Raw genomic sequence first — 25,840 nt, 5'->3', positions numbered from 1 at the left:
AAGGTTAAAAGCTAGTTTCGAGCTAGTGAGGTAGTTCATAGTTCCAATTTTTCACTATATAGGTATGTCTTGACAATAGTGCTGGGAATGCACTATTGTTTTAGTTTTTGACAGAGGGGTAAATGCCACAGTTGTTTCCCTGGTCACTTACTGTAAAGCTTTTGTGTGTTATCACACATAGTGATTCAGTTGAACAAGGAACAATTATTGACCTATTTCTTCAGGATAAAGGGAATCTTAGATAAGTTACTGGGTAACTTACAACCTATAGAGGGAAATAATTGTCTTTTAACCTTATTATAATAAATACTGTGCTAAATAGCATCAATGACCTATTAAGCTTGTGTTAATGTTCATTTAATGCTGACAGTTATCAAAATTTGTGCATCTTTGGAATGAAAATGGAAAACTGAATTCTAGAAATACCTACTTCTAGGTATTTCTAGAAGAGTTTACTTCAGCAATGATGGCAAGGCTTTGCTTTTGGTTTTTTATTACTATATTTTGTTTCTCTTCATAGCGGATAGCTGGAATAACAGCTATGTTGCAGCAGTCCCTGGAAGGGCTGCTCTTGGAAGGCCTTCAGACTTCAAATGTTGACATAATACGTCACTGTCTTCGCACTTATGCAACAATTGACAAAACACGAGATGCAGAGGCATTAGTTGGTCAAGTGCTTGTAAAACCTTACATAGATGAGGTAAGATAAAGTCAAGAATCTTAAAAAAATGAATTGATTTGCAAACATGCTTATTTTTTCTGTTAACCTCCAGCTTTCATGAGCAGCTTCAAAATGCCTTTGTGGAGAGAGCGGGAGAACTGAGGCCCAACACAATGTCAGTTTGTTTGTTGTTGCTATTTAAGAAAAAAGAGTGAAGGAATTCTGTATCTGCCTGTCACCAATTTCAGGTTATATACAGTTGGGATTCTTTTTCTAACCTACGTTTTTCTTGGGACAAGGAATCCAAAGGATGAACCTTAAACTAAGCATATGACTGGAGTAAAATACCATTTTTTTGTGAACTAGGGTGTATCTGTGGGAATTGGATCAGATCTGGGGTTTGCATTTCTCCATGGCTGGCTCAGTAGCAGGCAAATGCAGCAAAAATAGTTCTTAGTGCAATGTCCTTTTCTTCTCACTGTATGAAGAAGCAGTTTCTGCCATTCCCAGCTGTACTAGGACATCAGCAGGAGCAGGAACAGGTGCTTGTTTGGGAAGCATTTGCTGTTGTCTGGTGGGAAAAGTGTGTCAGATGGTGAGTTTCTCAATTCATGAGAAACTGGTTTTAGTAGGCCATCAGTTTACCATACCAGATTGGATCAATCACAAAGTACTGATTGAAACTTTGGAAATTAGGAGACTTTCTGTTAATTTTCTTGACTGTGCAACTTGTGCTGCTACCTGTAAAATGGCTCCTCACCTTCTTGTAGCACTATTTGCTCTTCTGGCCTGAACAGTTGGTGGCTAGTTTACACTACTTTTTTTGTTGTTGTTGTGGTTGATGATAATGTAATTACTCCAAAACCAGGTTCAGACAGTCCTCCCACAGTAGCGTAACAGTCAGCAAGTCAGTCAGTTGTGCTCAGTTTTTCTTGTATCATCAGCACATCTGCAGTTGCCACTGAAAACGTTTTTAAGGGCCTACAGTTATATTATGGTAACTCTAGTTTCAAGCTTCCAGTAAAAATCTGAAAATTCGTTTTAAGATATTTGATAGTCTGCTGTGTTTGAAATGACTTGATAAACCAGGTTTGTGCTGAAGTGAGGTTGCTGTAATATCAAGACTTCTTTCAACACCCTTTTCATCAGTGTGTTGGGAATTATGTCCAGGTCAGGTAACGATGCTGTATCATTTCAGAGCATATTTGTTCCCTACTGAGATCTGAATCAGTGCCCTTTTACAGTGTAATTACTAGTGCGAACTGGCTGCCCATTGCAGGAATTTCCCTGGCTTTCACTAAATTGTCAGAGTAGTTCATAAATGCATTGAATTCACTGTCCTTAAAGAACTTAAAACGGGACCAGCGCCAGGACTATAAAGTTAATGTTCTAAAACTAGCATTAGGAATCTTTCAGCAGTATTAATTTTCCTGCTCCTGTGGGGAGGAAGAACTGTAGAGTACAAGAGCTGCTTTGGTGATTGAAAATATACACTTGCTTGAATTTGTGCATATTAATAGAAGGCAGAATAGGTCTTCCCCTCTGTAATACATAGCACGTTTCAGTGGCTTAGAGTCCCAAGTTATACTATTGATGTATCTTTCCTTTTGCTGTCAAGATCTTCTTTTACTGTCATTACTCTTTAAATTGAGATATTAATAACATTCTCTTTGCTCAGTAAACTATGAGAGATGTGTTATTTTGTGAGGTACTCTTTTCTACTTTCAGGATGTTTAAAACAGTTTGTTCTCTACTGGCATTTTACAAAAAAAATGAGGCTGCTTATAGTATAGAGTTAACATTTTTATTAAGACCCATAAAAGCAATGTGAACGTTGTTTCTAAAAGTATTGAATATGTTTCTGTAGGCAATAATACAGTTGTTTTTTCTTACACTGGTATGCCTTTCTGAACATAAGTGCAGAAGTGACCTTAAGGTATTTGCTTCCTTTTTTCATTTAGTGGCCATTTGCCACGGTGTTCCCAACAGAGGCAAGTGAAGAGTTAATAACTTTTGCTGAAGTTTTTATTCAAAATCAAGACGGGGAAAAGAAATTACTTTTTTTTCACTTGGTAGTGTCAGCAGCCAAAAGATGGAATTGTTACTTTTCTTTTCCCTTCCCTGTGAAAGAATAGTATGTCTGCTGGTAACACCTGAGCTATATGTTGTTGTCAGTAGGATGTTTCTTTTCACTGCTGGAAAGGAAACATTTAAAATTATTCTGGTTTTACTATGTATGCATACAGATTTACAAACCAAAGCCAGCTCCTGGCTTTTGGATGGGAGAGGAAGTCAAACAGTGGTGACCTCTCCTCTTGAGGACAAACTTCCTTTGGGTGCTTGCTAATGCTGTAGAACCTGCCACAGTGGGGGACAGGTTGTCTTCCCTCTTGGTTTTCTCAGTGTATTCTTTCCCCACTTCTGTACCCTTCCACTTGTTTATGTAGCAGGAGGCAAAAATGTTCAGACAGGTGGAAGAATACCAAGAAACATAAGCTATTGTTCTTTTCCTGTATTGTCCAACTACTGTCTGCCTTCTCTTTATGACAGAGATTATCCTTTTTCACTGGATATGAGGTACTGTCCTGAGAAAGTGCTTTGTTAGCTGTGTTAAAGGCTTAGCATTGTTGCAGAAGATTCTTGGCTATTGGCTCACCTGCATTTGGGATTGGACCAGCAAGCTCTAAATTTAGAATAGATTTTTGACTCTATTCTGAGGTTTGATTAGCTTTTGCCAATCAACTGTTAAACTTCACAGACTGCTTCAGGGGACAGTAATGTGTGCAGTGAGTGGAGAGCCAGGCACCGTGGCTAACACTAAAAAGCAAGGAGCTCATTCCCATTCTTGTGGCCAGTCTTGCCAGTTAGAGTACTGCATTAAAGGAAGTAATAATTCAAGCTGGCAAGTTATACTTGGAAATTACAATATAAAAAAGTAATATACTGACTATCCCGAAATTTGGGGTTATAGGGTTAGGAGTTTTGAGTTAGTAGATTGTGAGTCTTCTGTTACAGTGTTTTTCATATTCACTTTTCTGATATTTAACACTGAACTCTTCCTGGCAGGTGATTGTGGAACAGTATGTTCAGTCTCATCCTAATGGCCTTCAGGCTATGTACAATAAACTGTTGGAGTTTGTTCCTCATCATTGCCGTCTCTTGCGTGAAGTAACAGGAGGAGCTATTTCAGGGTAACTATTTTGAGATTTCTTTTGGTTGCACTAAAGTTACAGCAAGTATCATATACTTCTGAAATGTGATGCATAGTTAGCTTCCATGTGCAGACGACTTATTTGGCCTTTTCTGAAGATTCATAGTCAAATTTGGTTTCTCCCTCATGTCTGTGTCTTTCAAAACAAAACAGTGAACAAACTTTCTTGGTGTTGCGGCCCAGACCTTCAGAGGAGGGAAGGAGAATCCTGTATTTCAGTAGTAGAATTGAGTACTGTTCATAATGTGACATGTCAGGTACCTTGGGTTTTTTTGAATCCGTGGAACATGATTGTACACTTCATCAAAGGAGAAGGGCATAATAAAGCTATTAAAAAATAAAAGTTCAAAAGTTATTGGGTTGTTAGTGTACATCAGAAAAGTGAGGATGTTCCCCAGAGGTTTGACTGATTTATTGTATGAACTGGAACTACAGTGTAGTGCCTCTGCTGTCTTCTCCAAAAGTACTTAATTCCTTATGCAATTAAATTGCCTGTTTTGGAGTTTAAATAATTCAGGTCTACTGAATTGCATCCATTTATTCATCTGTTCACAGGCTGGTTAATATAGTAGACTGCTGTAATTAGCAGAGCTATGGATGTAGGCCCTAGGGACTACAGAATTACTTTTCTAATTAGTCATCCATTGCTGAGCTTTTTATGACTCCTAAGTTTTACTAACATTTCAATTTTTTTTAATCCTTCAGCAAGTTTTAATCTTTCTTAATAATGGAATGTTTCTACTTTGTACTGTGGTGTACTGAACTGGAATTAAATGCTTGTATCTTTTCTGCTCTCAATTTATAGATTTTCATAATCAAGGTAGCTTTTAATCTTTTGCTTCGAAGCACAATATCATGTATAAATACAGCTTGGAACAATTGTGAAAAAGTTCTGCTTCTTTCCATTGGATTAGTCACATTACTCCTACTTGGTACCTCTCTGAAGTTTGGAGCTATTGAAACTTGAAATATACAAGTAAGAATAGGAGTTCTCAGATAAAATGTACTCATTTTCCAGAAGAAACTTGCAAAATACATAACTAATAAAATTTTAAAACACTTTAAGAGTTATAAAAAAATACCCTGCACTTGATGAGACTGTGGGATCAGATATGAAAACCAGAAGGAAGAATGGCTTAAGGGAATCAACATAGCTACGTAAAAAAACTTAATTGCATTTTGTCTAATGCGGTACCTGTCTTTTTAAAGTTATGCCTACCTCTGAGTAGAAGCCTGGTGGTAAAATATAACCCTGGAATAATTGCAATTTTATTTCAGTGAAAAAGCAGATATTGTTCCTGGATATGACTTCTTAGTGAATTCAGTGTGGCCAGAAATAGTACGCGGTTTAGAAGAGAAATTGCCATCACTGTTTAACCCTGGAAACCCAGATGTGTTTCATGAGGTAAATAATTTTAATTTTTTCCATTTGTGATTCCTTTGACATGCACAAGACTTGAATGAGTCATGTTCTCTAGCTTTTTCCCTGCTGTGTTTCTGTAAATTCATGTTGTTGCATGGCTCAGAAGAGGAGGTTATCTCAAATCACTTGGTTTAATTTTCATAGTAATTTTCCCCTCAGGTTTGTCAAGAAAGCTCATACAGAAGTTATTGGAAGCCATTTAATCATGTGAATTTGGGCTTAGTATTTGTTTTAGGAGTAAATGTTCTTGTAGAATCGCAACATAAATGAAGGCAGGAATGGGCGACTCCAGTGTTTACCCAAGACTGGGACTTCTGTACAGGAAGGACTGTAATGTTAGTTAAATACCTGGGTTACAACTTGCTGTGGAAAAGTTAAAAATAGTTCTATTACTATGGAAAGGTTTAGAAAATTCTTTGTTTCATTTGCTTGTTTCAGCTTTTGCTCTTTTTCAGTACTGCAGATTATGGTGTGATGAGAAACGCAAGTCAGCTAAAAGAGCGAAAAATACTTGGAGGCAGTGTGATAAGTTTTAGAACATAGAATTGTTTTCTCTGGTATCGCAAACAATTATGAAACAAGCTTACATTCATAGAATCATGGAATGGTTAGACATTATAAAATTAATTTGAAGTACTTATCACTCTTAGGTTTTCGTCATTGACAGTGTTGCTCTACCTCTAAAAGACCATCTTTTACTAATGTTGAAACAGATTTCTTGGTCTAGTATGAAGATTGGCTCTGGCAGTACTTTATTAGTATGTCACAAGTAGAAAATATGAGTTTTCTGCTTTTCTTCATGTCCTGTCTGCCTGTATTTAACCATGGTTGCTGAAGTATTTGAATGTTTTTTTTTTTCCCCTTTCAACTTGTCTTATGATTAGTGTGAAACCTTTTATTTTCAAGATGGAGATGGCAAGCAGTGATAAATTGTCTGAAGGAAGGCATAGTAGACAGATCAGGACGAATGACTTAGGGAAATGTTAGATTGCTGGTGGAGGTTTATAAGGCAAATGATTCTTCTTGTGTTCATGCAAAACTGCTTTTACTAAATACATTTTTCTTGGAATTTAAGATCTCTTTCATACAGATACATTGAATAATTGAAGGCAGGCGGGCATGATAGTGTTTGCAGGGCTGGCTCTGAATAAGAAGCAAATGAAATGGATGTTGAAGAAAGTTGTGGTAATGCCATGCAAATGACACTATAGGGTGTTTTCCCTCCCCTGTGAGAGTACTTCTCAGTTTCCCATAAATTTTCAGTTACTTTTCAAGCTTTCACCTAATGCCCTGCATACTGCAAATCGTGAGCCATGCTGGGCTTGTTGTCTGTGCTTCTTGGTTTATTTTTTCTTCATAAGAGCTGGGTTTGTTGTTTTAAATGAATTATTTTTAAAAGGCTATTATCTTATATTAGTCTGATATTGACCAACAGTACCCTTGTGTTTATTTAAAAAACCAAAACCATAAAAACCCAACATCCCCCCATGACTTTCAAGTAAATCATGTAGTAAGTCTAAAGTATTTTTCAGACTGCTTTTGCCTACTTAAGTGACTAAGAGTCTAAATCATTAAAATACTTTATCTAAAAATCAATAAGAAGTTGAAATGCCAAGTGTAAAAATGCTGTTATGTCTTTATAAAGACTGATAGGACTAGTTCTGAATAAAGGGGGGGGGGGGGGGGGGGGGCGGAACTTTAAAATTGTTTCTACACTGCTGATAATCCAAGTAATGCAACACAGATTTTAGATAGTAATCTTCTAGCTCTGTTTCCTAGGTTGTTAGAAATGCAGAAAAATCTTTTTCTCTCAGTTTGTTTGCATATGTATATATGTGTAGGGTTAATGTTGAAAAGTTGGAATATGCAGGAGGTTATTATCTGCTAGGAGGTTTTTAAATGTAGAGGGGGGAATGGAAAAATATTTTTTAAAAAGTCCTGTAAAAGTCAGACTGGCAGTGTAAAACATTTATGCTAAAATAACTATTTACTTGTGCAGAGTCTCTTTCAAAAATTGTTTCAGGTTATCGTGCTGTTATTTTCGAGTCAGATTTGTAGATTTACGGGCATTTGAAAGAATACTTTTATTCCTGAACATTCAGTTGAGACTGTGAAGTTTAGGTTCCTGTGTTTGAAAATTGCTCCATTTTGTTTCCCACTTCAGCTTCCCTTAAATAACTTTGTACAGTCAACAATCCAGTCCTAGAAGCTGAAATGGGAATGAATCTTGCAGTTAGTTCCCTATCTTGGGTTTAATGTTATTGATAACTAGATAAATGTTTCTTGAGTTGTCTTCTGTTTTGAAAGTGATTGGTCTTTTCAGAGTGTTTGGTTTGTATCTCTGACTAATACTTAAGGTAGCAGAGCATTAATGACTTAGAATCATAGAATCATTTGGGTTGTAAGGGACCTTTAAAGGTCATCTAGTCCAACTGCCCTGCAATAAGCGGGGACATCTTCAACTAGATTGCTCAGAGCCCGGTCCAGCCTCACCTTGAAAGTTTCCAGGAACGGGGCATCTACCACCTCTCTGGGCAACCTGTTCCAGTGTTTCAACACCCTCATGATAAAATTTTTTTTCCTTATATCTAGTCTAAATCCTGCCCTCTTTTAGTTTAAATCGATTACCCCTTGTCCTATCACAACAGGCCTTGCTAAAAAGCTTGTCACCATCTTTCTTATAAGCCCCCTTTAGGTACTGGAAGGCTGCTATAAGGTCTTCCTGGAGCCTTCTCTTCTCCAGGCTGAAGAACCTCAACTCTCTCAGCCTTTCTTCATAGGAGTGGTGCTCCAGCCCTCGGATCGTTTTTGTGGCCCTCCTCTGGACCCGCTCCGACAGGTCCGTGTCTTTCCTGTGCTGAGGGCTCCAGAGCTGTGCGCTGTACTGAGATTTGATTGCCTTTTAACAGTACTGGTTTATTATCTAAGAAAAAAGGCCTGAAAGAGCATTAATCTGTCATGCGTTCTTGATTTAACTCCCACAGCTCTTACAGTTCCATTGTGTTGTAGATACAGCCACGTTGGGAGAAAAGTAGTTACCTTAAAACTTTTGTGTGCAATTTCCAGAATACCATCTTGACACACTGAAACTGCCATGTCACGAGAGAAATATGCTGTAATTACACTTTTAACAGAAAGTTATGAACTTACTGAGATACACAACACAAAAGTATGCCCGTCAGTCTGTGTCCTGTGGTTGCAGGAGTTTCTGAGAGCAGAACCTGTGAGCAGCAACTCAGGAGCTTCTTGCTGAGAATGTTTTACTGCTTCATAAGAGGCAAAATCACATCAGTCACATAGTGCTCTGGTTTGTGGGAAAATCCTTGGTGCTGCAGCCCTGCTGCTGTTCCTCTTACTGCAGTGAAGTCAGAAGCACTGAGAGATTCAGTCCAACTTATTTCATTAATTCAGCAGCGGCTTAATAAACATGTATGATAGCTTTTATGTACGTTTTCTATTTTTTTTTAATAAAAGAAACTTGCACATAAGACAAACCGTTTTTCTTTGCAGAGGTAGATTTTGACTATAGCTGTATTTTGACTTTACATTGATTTACATAACCTTTGTGTTCTGTTAGCACAGTCTGGTTTGTGTGAAATAACATTTTTATGCACTATTTTGCTTCTGTTTTTCGCTACAAGTGTTTGTCATTCTGCTTTGTGTATGATTTAATTTATTACTTCATTTTTGGGGGGGGATGTTAATAAGTTACTGTTGAGAGTAAGCCCAAAGTGCATTTGAGGATTAATATAATTTTTCTTTGCTTGCAACTGACTTAATACTATTTGTAAACATCTTATTAGGGGTGTACAACTGGATAAAGTTAGTTTATCTGAAATTGTTAAAACTTATTCTGCAAATATTTAGTGTTTGCAAAATATGTTTTTAGGGAAACAGTTCTAGAAATCCATATAAGACAGATCCTATATAACAGAAAAAATATCATGCTTTCATTCTCATGTGTGTTTGATTATGTGTACTTCTGGGTTTTGTTCCTGATTATTTCTGTTTGTTGACTGACTCTGTTCTTAGTACTGTGTAGCACTGTTGTTCCACCCCGGTGATTCAGCGCAGAAATACCGATGCATCTCTCTGATCAGTTCTGCTTTTTCAGGTTACTTGGACAATTTTATGCTTTTTAGAAGCGTACTGCACTAGCTTTTCTTATCATAGGATAACACCAGTTAATTGGTTTTGGTTTCACTGCAATCCAGGATTTTAGCCTTGTATGATCAGGTGATGAGGGCATTGTCAAGCCATTCTGAACCTCAAGCTTGACTCAAGTGTGATACAAGAGCTCTGCTGCATGAGTAGTGGCCTGCCTTGTTTGCTGGGACCCTGTGCATGCTTAGAATGCTCATTCTCTTTCTGCAGAAATACACTACTAGTATGGATTTCGTACGGAAATTTGAACGACAGTGTGGCTCCCAGGCCAGCGTGAAACGGTTAAGATCTCATCCCTCCTACCACAGCTTTAACAACAAATGGAATTTGCCTGTATATTTTCAAATAAGGTTAGTATGCTTGGGGTTTTTTGTTCACTCTTTCAAAAGTAGAGTTCAGGCACAGCAATATGATCTGGCTTAAGGACAGATCTCATTGTTCGAAGTTTCACTTGCCAACAAATCGTAGTAGAAGTCAAACTAAGAATTTAATTACTAAGTCAAGTAACTGAAGATATGTACTTTCAACAATATAGCAAAATGGCAGCCAACTACTCTTGTAGTTGGTTATATATATAGTGTGTATATATATATAGGTGTATACATATATATATATATACACACTGTTGGTTTTACACTGAATTTGATGTACTACTTATAAGACTTTCAGTAACAGATCTAGATAGGTCTTGGAATCTTGTTTCAAATTCTTTTTCTCCAGTGTCCCTGGAACTAAACTGTATGTTGAAGGATGCTACTTGTGCAAATCCAGAGGAATACTTATTATGAGGGAAGAAGTCTTTCTTCTTAGAAACGTAGAATTAAAGGACTTGACAACTTTCATCTTTTCCAGATCTAGTCGTGTTTCTGACGTTCTTTTTGTCTCACAGGATGTTGGATCTTGTAGTGTTGTCTTCCCAAAGATTGCCTTACTGTTCCCTTTTTCTGAGGAACTAATTCATAAGTTTTAGCTTGCTTTTCCAGCAGGTGCTTGTGGTACTACCTTGTAAAGACCTTGCAGCTAGAAGAGAGCAGAGACACCCCAGAAAGTCCCATTTTAACTCTAGTAATGCTAGAACTGTAATGAAAGGAACAAAATAGAATGTAAAACCATATTTTTAGAAAGCGTGGTCTCTACGTCTGGTTTTAGGGCTGGATATCAAGCCTCCAGGCAAGAAAGAGAACCATTGAAGTCTGCTGTGACCTAGGTGTGCTGTGAGTCATCTCTCTTGGTCCAAAGCCTTCTGAGAGTTTCTGGATGCTTCATACGCTGTTACATGAGCGTATCTCAATGCCCTGCGGCAACACCAGTCAATTTCTCCAAAACACTTAACTGTACAAATATTGGTGCTGGCCCAAGGGAAAGGGCTGGAGTGCTCACTGCAGTAGCAGTGCTGAGTGCACAGACTGAAAATGCCCATGGAACTGTAGCCATTATAAACCTTTTAGCAGAGGTATATCGTTATTAACGATAAGTCTGTGACTCTGCCCTTTTTGTTTGAAAGTGCAAGTTTTCTAATAAGTGACCGCTTGATCGAACTTTGATACTCTTGCTCATAAAATTGAAATGATGCTTCAGCATATTCTTTCAGTTCAAAAATGTTCTTTCCCATTCCCATTTTGAGCTCTGACTGATTAAAAAAACTTGAAAAAAAAAAAAAAATCATTTTCATGTAATCTGAGATTGCTGTAACAAACAGTGCGCTACTTTGATAAATGGTTGGATAACAGCAGCTGATTCATCTTTCACCGTATTATTCCTATATATTGGAATAATCTGATAACATTTGGAAGTGCCCATGAATTCTTTAGTGCACAACTGTGAAAATACTGCAATATATTCATTATATATATCAGGGAAGCTTTTTCTTTGATGTATGTTAATATCCTTAAGGCATATAGGATTTTTATTGAGTATTATCTCACACTGTGGAATTTATAGTTAAAATTGCTGGGTTTTTTTCTTTTTTCAGTTACAGTAATTGCCCAGAACAACTGGCCCTTACTAAAGCCTTTACAAACCATCCTTTGAGAAACAGATGGATGTACAAGCATTTCTTCTGTAGTAGTGCTGGCACAAACAGCCCCAGTAATTCTTTCCCGTGCCGTTCCTTAAATTATTCCTGTACAGCTGATTGTGGCACTGTAGTGAACCCCACATTGGGGAAATTTTTTTCCTATTTAAGAAACATTCAGCAAAAATTACGTCACTGTTAAAAATCTGATTTCATTCTCTAATCGTTTTTACTGTAAGACTTAGATGCTGCTCTGTCATTAGAAGTGGTGCATAGGCAGGAATGAGAGCTTGAAACCATTCCACAAATATTTCTAAAACATGTTTAGTTGCTAAACGTGCATCTAGTCCATTAGGAGTTTAAACATGAAAAGCTAGGTGGGCCCCTGTTCTGATCTAGAAATAACAGTTAAGAGATGCCCTACAGGTTCGTAATTAGTAAGTTTGGTAGAAAGGCTCACGGAGTTACTGTGATGCACATAAAAGCAAGGAAGGGGAAACCAATGACAATAGAACTCTGTACAGGGGAGTTTACAATGATAGCTTTGTTTCAGCATTTAGAGGAAAAACCTGGTAAAAGAAGAATTTTCTGCAGCTCTGCTTGACAATTTTAGATGAATTGGGAAATGCTATGTTGTTTGTCTAATATATTTTAAATATGGAAAAGTATCAGAGGCTTTAATATTAACTTTGCTGTTATACCTAAAAAAAAAAAAGGGGGGGGGATTTTTTTTTTAATTTATTTTTTGAAGGATAAGTTTTTAAAAGACGAGGTCAGGGCATCCTGTGAGGAACTATTGATTTTTGAGGTACAGAATTGTTTGCAGAACCTTATGCCACTGTTCATTAACAAACATGTAAAAAGCTGAAGGCTCCAGTGTCACATGACATATCTGAAGGTCAACTCAAGCAAATATGTGACAATGTGTTCACTTTTAGTTTAAAAACAAAAGTTTTGTTTTTAGTAACAAAACAAAAAACTTCACTCCTCAGAAAAGCTGAGGACTTGACACTGAGCTATCATTTTGATAATGTTTGCAATGTGACTTTCCTAATTTCCTGCCTATAAAGCGTCAAAGGTTCTCTTTCACGTGTTTCAATGTTGGCCTGGTTTGTATCCCCCATTTATGTTGAGCAGAAATAACCCCATGTTTAAAATCTGTGTATGTGCATTGGTAGCACATGGAAATGCTATTGAAATGAAGATTGAAACAAAGTTTAGGCATCATTTAAGCAATTGTTGAATTGTAATATTCAAACTTTTCTGTCTCTCAGATTCAGAGAAATAGCAGGGGCCTTAGAAGAAGCACTTTCAGATGCACTGGAGGAAGCACCAGGTAAACTTTATTGCAAAAAATAATTTCTCTATTGTGAAGGAATCAGTGGTATAAGTAGCAGTGGATACTGTCTGTCTATTGAGTATTTAGTAACGTGCATCCCACAGATGGACGAGAGCTTTCTGTTTTCTGATGAAGCGTTTGAACAGTAGAATACATTTTTATAGAGAAGGCAATATGAGAGTACTGTTCAGTGGTCACTTTACTTACTAAAAACATCCCTTTTGGCAGCAGCTGTTAACATACCTGTGGAACCATCCCCTCAGTGTGAGAAGGAACTAAATTGACATTTGGCATCCTCTAAGTGACAACCGAAAGGCTATGCTGTGTTCTTGGCGCGTATTTTTCTTAATTGTTGTAGGGCTATGTAGAGGCAAAAATGGCTATCTGGTGGCAGCATTTAGGCTTGCTATGGTTTATAGTGTTGGTGTCTGCTCCAAAAACATACATTGATTTATGAGCAGATGAGGAGGTATGCACAGGAAGGATTAGAGTGGAAGGGAGAACCTGGTGTATTCATTAGAAGTATATTGTAATCAGAAAAACTTACTTCAGTTAATGGAGTAAACACTTAGGAAGAAGGCAACTAGGAGCAACATAAGTGTGTGTATACACATAACACACGCACACACATTCTCTCTGGCGAGAGCAAGGAGAAAAAAAATCTAAACTGAGACAAAATGCATAAATCCTACTGCTACAAGGTGTTTGCCTGGAACTTGCAGATGCATTCCTTACCTCTCAAATTGTATGCTATAAAATGCTAGTGTGTGATTTGCTTTAGAAGTATTTGGTTTAAATATGGATATTCCTACTGTGTTTTGAATTAATATTTCTAGCAGATATCTCAGATATAACTGTGACAGAAGCAATAGTTAGTGCTAAGGGAGTATTACTGTTATGGCTGGCAAGCAGGTCTAATATAACTTCTTCATAAGACAGCAAAATTATCCTGGAAATGTTATCTCCCGGAGTGGATCATTTGACCAAGCTGTTCCTGCCTTTGTTGCAGGCAAAATCTCATCTGTTGCTTTTGCCTGCGCAGCTACAGCAAGTCTTAGTGGGATTTGAAATCTAAAGCAATGAGGAACTAGTGCATTAAAAGTTTGTTTCAGACAATGCTTTATAAATCCTCTTTGCCATCTTTGTGATTGCGTCTCCTTGGATGACTTTTTTTTTCTCGCTTTTCTCTTTTTTTAAATCTAATGTAACACAATTACACTGATGTTACATCTTTTGAAAATGTGCTTACAAACTTGACATTTGTCTGATTGGTTTTAGCTGGCAGCTCATACTGTCTTTTGGCCACTCACATGGTCTGGATGAGTCTTCTGAAGTGCTGGTCAGATCAAATGTTTTTACCCTTATTAGCACACCGTCTGTGGAAACTTAGTCTGCAAATTTTGGCACGCTACTCTGTGTTCATTGGTGAGGTAAGAGAACAGCATGCTTATGGTTTTGGTGATTGGGTACGTCCATCAATCAGAGACCTTTTGAAACAAAGTATGTGACCTCTTTTTAAGCGATTTTTTTTGCAACTTAACATTCTTTAACAAGAACACTTTCAACCAGTTCATGAGTTTGTTTTATAAAAAGCGTCACTGCAAAATATGTCATTAAACACAAATATCAGTGCTGCTGTAGTATTATTGTCTGATGGTTGCCAAGGCTGTACTTCCATGAATGTTTAAAGCTGCGTCTGCTGCTGAAAGAAGTAGCCACAAACTTTTGGTTTTGTTCTGTTTGTGTAAGTGTTTGTTGGTTGATGAAGTGCATGAGGTTATGAAACTGAGCCAGGTGAAAACAAACCCTGGGGAAAAAAAAAAAAGGGAGGAAATTTGAGACTATAAAACTGGAATTTTCATAGGCAGCTGACTCAACATCAATGATTCCTTGTTTCTGAGCAGGAGAGGTGGTGCTTTGCTCTTCTTCTTTCTCCAAGTCATACAAGTTTCCTCATGTTTTATGTGTCATAGAAAGACAGCATGATAGAATAATTGGGATTTAAAGGGAGTTCTGGTCAAAATCCCTGCTCCAAACAGGGCCAGCTTACATAAGGTTGTGCAGAGCCTTTTCAAGTTGATTTTTGAGTGTATTTAAGGATGGCAATTTCATGCCGCTCTGGGAACCTGGAACTAACCATTTTCTCCTCATATTTGATTGGAATTTCCCTTGCTACAGTCTGTGTCCATTGCCTGTTAACTCTGTCACTGTATCTCAAGGAAAAGCCTGGTTCCATCTTCTCTGTACATGCCCCTTAGGTAGTTGAAGACAGTAGTAAGATCTTCCCTTTATCCTTCTCTTAAGACTGAATGACTCAGTTCTCTCAGCTAAATAGCTCAAGAAAAGTACTGATCAGTACCACAGTAGTTGAGCGAAGCACATACCTGACAACAGAGGGTGTTTGAGCAGATGAGGGAAGGGGTTGTTTGACAGCAGTGAGTGGTTACGATTTTTGTATTCCAGCATATGAAACTGTATTTCTGCGAGGCAGAAAACAATCAAATTTTTGGTCTTGCATGTTCCTTCAGGGCAGTAGTTCATTTGAACGCCACACAGGTGAAAATTGCTGTGGGACTGGACTGCCCTCCACTATAGTGACAAATTTGCTCCAACTCCTTAGTGCATCAAAAACTGTTTTAGAAATATCTTTTTCAATGTAATTTAATAATGCTGATATTCGTTGTACGTGTGGCATTCTAAAACTGAAAACTTACAAATCCTTTATATACTGTCTCTATTTGACCAACTTTAACTGCCTTCACTATTACTAGGGCTCACATCTCAATTTGATGTTTCAGGTTTCTGTAAGGCCCATTTCCTGTGAGAATACGAAGGAAAGCAAAAAAACTGTGCCAGTTGGTAGAAAAGAATCTTCTGTAAGCCTCAGCCCTGGTGAGGATCAGGGGAACGGGTCTTCTCCAGAAAGTCAGCCATTGCCTTCCATATCTAGTACTCAATTGGTATATGTTGCTGCAGATCTGGACAAACTCCGGGATCAGGTTTGTGCCTGTGACTTTACTTAAAAAAGAGTCTTCCTTGATTTATGTGCCAATATTGTTTGGCATCTTGTTAAGGATGTTAAATTGTTTAAAACAATGCACCATAAAGCTCTTTTTTTGTCTTAAATGCAAAAACTGGAGTAGTCTGATATAGAAAATATCACCTGAAATGAGTAGTCTACTCTATGCTTATTTGGAATGGCAGGTTACAGAAAAACCGCTTCAGATATTTAAACTCTTTTTATCAGTAGCTGCTGGATTTAAACCCCTAAAATACTAATGACCCCTTCTGGTCATTTTTGGTGCAAAGCGTCACTGTCCCAGGGTCTTACCTTTTGCTAGTAAAAGCTCTGTTGCAGCTCAGAGTGTGGTGCAATACTCAGCTTTAATATTATGTTCTCTTTTAAATGTTTGATAGTTTTAGTCTTTGAGATTGAAAAAGGTTTTATCATTATTATACTTTACTAATGATCCAGAATCTTGAAAAGAGATGTATAGCATTAATTTTCTTCAAGTGGGGATGACTTCTGTGTATTTTCAGTCAATAAGGCTAAAATTTCTGTAATTCGTTGTAAGTTGCATCTGGGTTGATGATATTTTGTAAATTTTAAATTATTTCTTCTGAGGACGATAGTAAGGTAGGGCATAGGCCTTAATTCCTGTGAATGTTTCATTCTTCTAGTACTGATTTCCCATAAGTGCAGTAAAAAAGGGAAAAGATTGGTGTCTTTTGATGCACTAGAAACTTACAGAATGTAGGAAAAGTAATTGAAATATGTTTATAACATGACTGTATCTCTTTTGGTTTTTTTGTTCAGATTCCTGACATCTTAGAAATGATTAAACCAAAACTTGAAATGATTGGCTTCAAGAATGTATCTTGTATTGCAGGTAAAGCTGAGAGAATGAAGTCAGTCCCTTTCTCCTAAATCCCCTCTGCCAACCAAACAAAATCAGCTTTTACACAGTTCCGTTATTTACAATGAAAATTTTGAAAATACTGATGTTTTTATTACTTAATAAGGCTGGTTTAGGTTTAAATTGTTAAATAGAAACTATCTTGAACAGACATGTTGAATGAGAAAAACATTTGATTAAAACTGAATGAGTCTGAGGTGCTTTGGGTTTTTTGCAGGTAGGTTTTCCAGGAAGTGACGGACCTTAGGCTAGAAGATTCATGTCATATCTTTAAGCGCCTGCTTGAAAAGCAAGTGGGAAAGAAATAAAGAGAGTCTTTCTGTTATCCAATTGAAACTAGAATATTTTTCTAAAAAGATATTTCTCTCTCTGGCCTGATGAATGTTGTCAAAGTTTCATAGTTAAACACCTTAACTTCAGAGGACAGAAGCAATTAAGTATTTTAGCTTCTTGTCCTGGTTTCTCTAGCTAACAGAGTTAGCTCTTCTCTTTTTCTTTTTCTCCTTTAATTCCCTTCTTCATCCCAGGGGTGGGGGAGGGTGAGTGAGGGGCTGTGAGGAGTTTAGTTGCTGGAGCAGCCTAAACCACAACACCTCTTTTTTTCTATTTTTGTGGGTTTTTTTAATCTGATCATTCTTGATGTGAAACATGGAGTCTGATTTTAATTAAATAGTTAATACCAGGCATTTAGTAGCTGGGTGAATGAACTAGTCCCTGTCTTCAAGTATAGCCAGAAGTTCTGCGCTGTGAATTCCACTTAAATCTCTAAATCAGGATTATTGGTGGATATTCGAGTCCATATGAGAAGTAGTAGCGTGTGCACATCCTCCACACAGTAGATGGTCTGTTGTCAATGGCAACTTTGAGTTGAGCATGTTCCAGTCACTCCATAGGGAATTCAGATACTGCGAGAAAGACTTTCACAACCACGGTTTCCTTGGTAGATCAGAGCCTTTTGATTCAAGCCCCTTGCTACATTGGTAATACTGGAAAAACTCTGAACCTGGAGAATGTTACTTTACACCTTTTTTTCTTTCCTCCATCTGTTTTTCTGACTGAGGAATTGTTGACCTTACTGAAGGTGTTTTCTAAGTGGTTGGTGCATGTGTGTTTAGTAAGCATCCTGTATTTGACACCAGCAGCCATCTAGGATAGTGAGTGAGATTGGGATGATGGGGAGGTTCACATAATTTATGTTGTGATTGGGCAGGGTAGCTCAGTTTAAACTTTAGCATTTTTACTTCAATAGGAGCCTTGGAAGACTCAAAGACTTCTTTATCAGCCTGTGTGCCTACCTTGAATAACAGGATTATCCAGGATCTCAGTGAGTCCTCCTTTGCTTACTTGAAGAGTGCACTGGAAGTTCCAAGATTATATAGAAGAACCAATAAGGTCAGTGCTGGTTGTAGATAAAAAAGTAAATCTCAGAAAGGCCTATGCTAAGAATGTTAACCGGGCAGTACCTTTATGAGTTCTTCAGGACTGTCCATATCTGCTTGGCAGTCAAGAGCCCTATTAAATACCTTGAGATAATTTAGTGATTTACTGTTTAACTCATTGAAAAGGAAAAAAAAAACTAAATTGTATTTTCAAAATTTTAGGTAGGATAACTGTTATGAGGGCATAGGCCTGAGATAGCAGTAAGGGCAAGGAGTAGCACTGTTGATGTGCAAAAGGAAGAGGGTTAATGGGAATAAATGTCTCTTTCATGTCATAGCATATACCATAAGATGCAGTTCTGCTGAGTGGCAGGTTTCTTTTGAGGCGAATGACACTTCTGCCTTCTGTGTCAAGAAACTTCTCTCTGTGAGCTAGCTGCTTGGATTTGATTAAAGAAGTATCTTGCACAGAAGAAACAAGATGAAAACAGCTAAAAAGAGTAATTTGTTGAGAAACTAATAAAAAGTAAGGGTGAAATATGGTACCAGAAACAATTGTCTGGTCTTGAATTGTTCTACTACCGTGACTTGCCTTTGCCAGTCTGCACAGTCATGTTGGTGATTAGCTTGGTACCATTCAGGCAATAGAAAAAAGACTTGGGGAGTAATGAGGACCACAGATTACTACATCCTTACCTAATTTGAATATGGAAGGCAGGCTGAAAATGGGCAAGGCCCATTGTTTGTGGGATGTTTTTAGTTGGCGGTGCGAGAAGGATTTTCTTGACTCACCAAAATCAAAAACACTTTCCTGGCTATCACAAAGAAACTACATTGCCACCATCAGTGCTGTACTTTTTCAATGGCTAAATGCAAAGTTTAGAGATACCACATCTACTTCTTTCAAGATTATGAATTTTTCTTTGGGTGGTAAACGTTTAGGGTAATCTGAAAGAGAAATTGTTCCTAAGGGAGTAGTTTATTACTTCGGTTTATTATTAGACTTTTAAGGATGTATTTAATCAGAAATTGTATTTAAAAAAAAAAAGAAACAACCTCAAGGCTAATAAATTCATCTTTGTAGTGACTAGATTGTTCTGTCTTTAACACAGAATATTTTTACTTAAAGGAAGGAGTAGAGCAAAGTATGTCAGCCCAAGGAGGGTGAAAAACCCAAGAGCTTTACACTACTTAGCTCAGTTGTCTGAAAACAAACTTTGCATAGTGCTTTAGTGGACTGCCATCCTCTCTTGGTTGTCCGTGGGATGTTTAAGCAGATGGATGGGTTAACTGTGCCACAACAAAGACTAGGACCTATCCACCTTCAGTTCATTCGAGCTGCTAGCTTGAGCTCTGTTCTCCATGAGTCTGTCTGTGCTACTTGTCTTGGCCACAGTCTAACTAGCTGTATGTTCTGGCAATTTTATTTTTACTGCTCTAATACTTCGATTTTTTCAGCAGAGTGCAAAATTTGGCCTGAGGATAGTCTTTGCAGGAACTGGATGTGCAAAGACTTTTGCTTGGCCAATTTCTAAGATTTTGAACTCTAAGAGGTTAATGAGGTATTTCAGGTGTCAGGGATTTTGTGTTCCTTGGATATGTTCTGTTACTTTGCAATGGATGAGGTTCACCCAAGCTATGTCTGGATCATCTCTGGAGAGATGAAACATTCTGCAGCCTGCTGAGAAGAAAATAGTGAGGGGATATTAGTTATCCCGAAAGCATTCTTCTGGAAAATATACTGAGGGAGTAGGATGGTACAAGAACAGAAGGAACAATGTCTTCAATTTAGTGAAGTATAGTACAAAATAGTAGGTATTTTAACAAAGATATAATGGACTGCTGTGGACACTGAGTCTGCTCAGCTTTCTCTGAAATCAGCGAGAGCAGAAAGTGCATTCAGGATCATGCCCTGATAATAGGAATGGCATCTCTCAAAAAACTTCAGTCATTTTGAACCTTGTTGTATATTATATCACAGTGTATAACACTACTGAACGATTTTGTGATTGTGTCTTTCCTATGTATGATGACCTCTTCATTAGTATGTATCTGTTTGCTTGAGTACAGGCTTAGCATTTTGTATATGTGCTATAATTTGGTGTAGATGCTTGCAGTAAGTAAATTACTGGTTCTTCTTCCCCACCCTGTTTCTCTGTCATCTACCAGGAGGTGCCAACTAAAGCTTCATCTTATGTTGACAGTGCTCTTAAGCCCTTCTACCGACTGCAGAATGAATACAAAGATATATTGAAGCAGCCCATGATTCATCAATGGATGGAAGGTGCCCTGTCTGAAAGCACACAGAAGTAAGAGAACCATGCAGAACATTATTTGCATTAATTAAAAATTCCAGTGTCCATTGAATGGGCACAGGAAAAAAACCAAAACACTCTGAATGAACACAACTGTAAAGAAAACAAGAATATACCCCTCTTTTGGCAAAGTAGATTTCTTCAGATTTACTCTGGTGTTGTGTGTTCAGCAGATGAAAATCAGGACAGGGAATCCAGAGACCTGACTTCTGCTGAGATCTTTGCAAACTGTGGCATTGTGGATAGGACATTTGAAAAATTCTTGAGCTTTAATAGTGCAACAGTGAACTAAAAGCTTGAGTTTTGTCTCAGAATTGACATAAGACCTTAACCTCATGTTATTTATCAGTGAACAATGGTCCAGTTTTCAAGAAACTTGAGTTCTATTTTCCTTTGACTTTTTAATGTATGTAATGATTATCCGACTTTTTATTGGTTTTAAAAAAAACTCACTTTGGATTTTTTTTTAGCTCTCGAACAACTAACTGTTCACAGTTTAATAAGGCAGTCATAAAGCAACGCTTTCTTTAATAGATCTTCTGTTTCCTAGTTAGCATCTTGAGGACTTCTTGAGCATGAATATCCATCTGCATTGAGTTCTTTAACGGATTTTGTTTCCGTCTGTTTGTCTAGCTGTATTTGCGTTCTGTGAGTTCGACTAGTTAAACTGTGTAACATGAGAAAGCAATACTTGCTTTTGTTTGGAAGTTCTGCCAGGTAATTTCACTGGATGCCCCATGCTTCTTGCATTATGGACAGTTTATTCATTTTGTCATCTGTAATTTTATATATCTCTCGATTCTTGCTTTAGACTAGAGAATCCCCTTAGCCTGTTTTAATGTTTCCTCTTCTCATCTTCATAGCTGTCTGCTCTTTTTTCTTTTACCTTTTTGGTCATAGGTGGTATATGATCAGAAGAGTCCATGCGTGTTAAAGTGTAATGCTGGTGATTTCTGTTTGTCCTCACATGGTTTTCCTAATAATTCTTAGCATATTGTCTTGTTTGTTGACTGATGCTGAGCATTGGATTGATTGTTTTCTGAGGATTAGCCACATAATAGAGGCTTTCAATTGTAGTCAGAACGTGAGTTCTTTCCTGCCCTTTGCCTCCTTATCACTCCCTCCTGCTCCACTTCTAGCACCTCTCAGGTGCCCAGTGCATCTGCAGCACTTTGCAGTCACTTTTTTGGCTATTCATAATAAACTTAAAATTATAAGATGGTTTTGACACTCAAATATTCACTAACTGTCCTTAAAATTATTCTTAAGTGTTTTGGACAAGGCTAAGCATAGATCAGTCTGGTTTCCACTGGTCACTTCCATTTTGCACAAAAACTGCTTATTTGGACTTGGTGTCTCTTCTTTTAACCAGTTATTACTCCTTGCTCTTAACCCATAGCAGTTATGTTTGTTTAAGTAATGCTACTGAAGTACTCCAAAGGTTTCTGGAATGTCAAGACGTATCCTTGTAGAGCTAAAATATCTGAGAGGGAATTCTTGTCTCTCTGTCTGCCTGCCTCTCTGTAGGCCTTGCTTTTAAAGCTTCAGTAAATCTAGTGACATCACATAAAGTAAGTAGCTGTTCTGTAGTTCCTTGGATCCATCCAGAGCTTTTTTTTCCCCTAAAAAAGCAGTTTCTCATTTTCTGTGTCAGTGTTACCAAAATCAACTTAAGTGCTAGATTAAACACAGTAGTAGCGGTTCAACACGAGGGTAAGTTTGGCAGGTTCATTTGTTAATTCCTCAGACCTTTCTGCTGAATTCTGTTTTCGTGATCTGTTGTAGCTGTTTTTATCAGTGTGTTTTAAAATGTCGTGTCCTCACTGAACACAAGAAGAGACAAAGAAACTGAATTTCTTAAACGGAGTAAACTTGTTGTTTCTTCATTGAGAATGCAGAGACAAATAATTAATTTAATTTCCTGCTGTGACAGTATCTTCTTGCGTCCAAATGAGAAAAACAGAAAAGAGCATAAACTCTTTTTAAAAGTCACTGAGGACTAAACTTGCTCAATGACAGATGAACTTCTGAAGACTTCCTACTTCTGCTGTACTTAGAAGTGAGTGAGACTGGGAAATACCAAGATATGAAAAGAGAGCACGGTTGACTTTTATTGGTATACTTTTACTTTTTGTGGAATGCTATCTTGAAACAGCTTCCATGGCACTGCAAGCACTTCTTTTCTTTAGCCATTCCTATCTAACTATCTCTTAAAAAAGCTTGCCTCCTTTCTGTTGCCTCCCTGTTTAAAAGTAGACATCAAAAAGATCTTCCGATTTTCTTGATTCTTACAGTAATAGTTTGATCACTGTCATAGAGAGGGTCTTTGAAAGTTACAGATTTTAGCAAATTACAGAACGTAACTCAATCTGGTCACTTCTCTTATGGAGAATTTCTCATTGTTGCTCTATTTTCTCCTCTTAGCTATTCATAAAAACTCACTGTCCTGGGCATCTGTTAGTTAATTTCTATGACTTTACGTCCTTCCTATTTAGGCATGGGATTTCAGTCCATAAGGCTTTTTGAAATACTGTTGATTAGTTGGTTTGCTTACCTTGTTTGATCTATTCTTCCTTTAGTACGGATCTCAGTATGTGGGAAGCAAAGTTTTATTCCATCTGTACCATTTCTAACTTGGCATTAGTGTTCTTCTGGCTTTTCCTGCCAACTTCCCAAGAGTCCTGTTTAGATCAGATTCTGTGTTTCAGCAATAGGCGTTCCTGACTGGTGAGCGCTTGCATGTTCTCAGATACAGGTGCACTTCTAGAACTTGTCTAAAACGATGTATTTTTTGGTCTGTCAAACTATTATTCTTGTTCTGTTTGTAAAGGAAGTTTTACTTAACACTCTATTGGTTGTAAATAGAGACTGATTCAGACTGTTTGAAATTGAGCAGTTGCATTCCTTGGTCTCTGTTGAGTTCAGACATCTTGAACAGGTCAAAAATGTTGTGAGGAGGAGGAGGAGGCTTCAACAGTGAATGGCAATCTTCAGATTGACCTCTAGAACTAAGGTGGAAATACTGATTAATCAGTAACAATGGAAACATAAGTAGCTTTCTTTGCAAGGAAAACCATTCCTCTCAACATTGTTCAGCATTTTTCTCAGAGCCCATGATGTATTGGTATGTATGAAGTAGTTTCCTGCAAAAGTGTAATTTTTTTTCTTTCTCATTAATCTTCCTTAATTTAGGTATTATGAAACTGTATCTGATGTGCTAAGTTCTGTTAAGAAAATGGAAGAGAGCCTAAAAAGGTTAAAGCAAGCCAGAAGAACTGTAACTTCAAACCCTGTTGGTACAAATGGAGGCATGAGTGATGATAACAAAATCCGACTGCAGCTGGCCCTAGACGTTGAGTATTTTGGAGAACAAGTAAGTTATGAGAAACAAGTTTGTTTACTATTATTACTGGTTTTGGAAGGGAGTGAGATAGAAGATGAAAGGAAAGCCTGACTTTTTTTTTTTTTGGTCTCGAAAGCTTTGTCAGTGTGCTTTTGGTTTTTGGGGGTTTTGCTTTGTTTTTTCACAACTGTATAATGGAGGTGACTTGAGACCTTGGTTATTGTAGGTACCACTTGAGCAACACATGCCTTCCTGTCCGTTCTAATACAAATGCAAAACTAATATTTCTTACTATTTAAAATTCAAGTACTGCTTAGTGCTTAGAAGCACAAAGAAGCAGCACTGTGTGGACAGGTCAGGAGGCAGTCACCTTCCTTAGTTCTGAGGGAAACATATTTATGGCCCTGCTTTTGTTTGCCTTCTCTCTGGATATTTCCAGCCTTGGCTTACTGCATAGTCAAGGATCTATTCCCAAGAGCTTTGAAAGTGTTAGCCAAATTTGTTGTGCTGCGTAATGGAAGTTCCTTTCAGTGCCAAATATGAAACCTTAGATATTTAACGCAACAAATAAAAGAAAATATTCTAGGAAATGTGTGCAATAGCTACATCACATTGTATAAGCATACTGTTTTGTACTCATTTATTTCTGAAAATTACATATAGAAACAAACAAACTTCCAAGTGCAAGTCCACATCTTTACTTGCCAAGCGGTCGTCATCAGTCTTGTTTATGAGCAGATGCCGTTGATGCATTATAACAGGTAGATAAAGACTGCCTGTGTGTAAGCAGATGCTTTTCTCATATCTGAGACTTATCACAAAGGAAGAAGATTTGGATCGAAGTATGGAAATCTTACTAACAAGAGCTATTAATTTGGCAGTTTTTGACTGAGGTTGGGCTTCTGTTCTTTCATTGCTGTTACGTGCACTAACATCACTGCAATGTGAATTTAAGCTGAACTAGGATGGATTATTCATAATCACTTAGGAGCTGTTTTGGTACATGTGAACATTATGAAGAGTTCCAGCAGCAAACACCTTTCTAGAATCATTTTATTATGGTTTTATTTAGATCCAGATTTTTCTTTTTCAATGCACTCTTAGTTTTCTCATGGCCGTATTTTTCTAATTGTCAGAGCAATAGATTTCCAGGGTAAGAAATGACTCATAGCAACCACTGTATTTGTAGAGTTGTTTTCATCCCCCAGGAAGTTCGAGGCTGGAACCTTAGGCTCTTGCAGCTTATTGAAATGCTTTCATCATCATGATGTTAGCTGTTCTTGGATGTATTCATGTTTATCTTTAAAGTTTTACCCAGAAAGCTCATTTGGGGTTTGAAAAAATTTCAGTTCAAATCAATGCATTAAAAACAAACTTACAGCCAAGTTTCTCTTTTTGAGTGTTTCACTGGAAAACTTCCCACTGGCTTTAGTTACAAGTTGCCTAGAAGACGGTTAAATATTTTCCTGCAAGACACTACATTAACTGGAAAGACTTAACTGAGCAAAGTTGAATACAAATTTTTTTTTATAGTGTGCACTTTATGCAGTTTTGGGTTTTTTGCCTCACATCAGTGCAGGGCAAAACATATGCTTTGCTAAATGTTTTAAGTAGAATAATTAATGAGCTTTTGATGTTTTAAAGAAAATTGATGTTTCTTCTTCTGTGTCTTTTTAGATTCGGAAGATGGGACTGGAAACAAGCAGCATAAAGAGCTTTTCAGCCCTTACAGAGCTGGTTCTAACTGCCAAGGATCAGGCTACAGCAGAACAATCCTAGATATTTTTGAAAGCATGTGATTTGAAGATAAAACAATGTCCCTAAAAGAAAGAGAGAGAATTTAACTCTTCTGTGTTTTACCAAATAAGCAGCAATGAAGTGCTTCCTAATGTACTCTGAGCAACCAATCAGTGCATCTTCTGTCGAGACAGGCTTGTTTCACCAAAAGACTGAGAATTTACCATTGTTTTCCATTATATGGAAAGCAGTCAACAGTTCTAAACTTTCTACTATAGAATAGAAGTGAAAGAAAATGTGGGGGGTTTTATTTTTGTTGTACATCTTAAAATGTAGA

General features: G+C 37.5%; 1 protein-coding gene across 1 annotated transcript in view; it reads left to right on the top strand.

Annotated features, from left to right (window-relative positions):
* Positions 1-25,840, top strand: part of COG2 (component of oligomeric golgi complex 2) — a 34,013-nt gene extending 8,173 nt beyond the window's left edge. Inside the window, exons 7-18 of the mRNA XM_086631555.1 lie at positions 521-700; positions 3,728-3,852; positions 5,151-5,277; positions 9,670-9,809; positions 12,748-12,809; positions 14,091-14,242; positions 15,611-15,811; positions 16,630-16,702; positions 17,979-18,121; positions 20,278-20,417; positions 23,616-23,796; positions 25,444-25,840. Of these exons, the coding sequence (XP_086487681.1) occupies positions 521-700; positions 3,728-3,852; positions 5,151-5,277; positions 9,670-9,809; positions 12,748-12,809; positions 14,091-14,242; positions 15,611-15,811; positions 16,630-16,702; positions 17,979-18,121; positions 20,278-20,417; positions 23,616-23,796; positions 25,444-25,545 (1,626 nt within the window). The 3' untranslated portion in view covers positions 25,546-25,840. The remainder of the gene's footprint in view (positions 1-520; positions 701-3,727; positions 3,853-5,150; positions 5,278-9,669; positions 9,810-12,747; positions 12,810-14,090; positions 14,243-15,610; positions 15,812-16,629; positions 16,703-17,978; positions 18,122-20,277; positions 20,418-23,615; positions 23,797-25,443) is intronic.

This window comes from Tauraco erythrolophus, chromosome 2 (genome assembly GCF_009769465.1).
Source record: "Tauraco erythrolophus isolate bTauEry1 chromosome 2, bTauEry1.pri, whole genome shotgun sequence".
Classification (NCBI taxonomy): domain Eukaryota; kingdom Metazoa; phylum Chordata; class Aves; order Musophagiformes; family Musophagidae; genus Tauraco; species Tauraco erythrolophus.
This window is presented reverse-complemented; position numbering and strand designations above follow the sequence as displayed.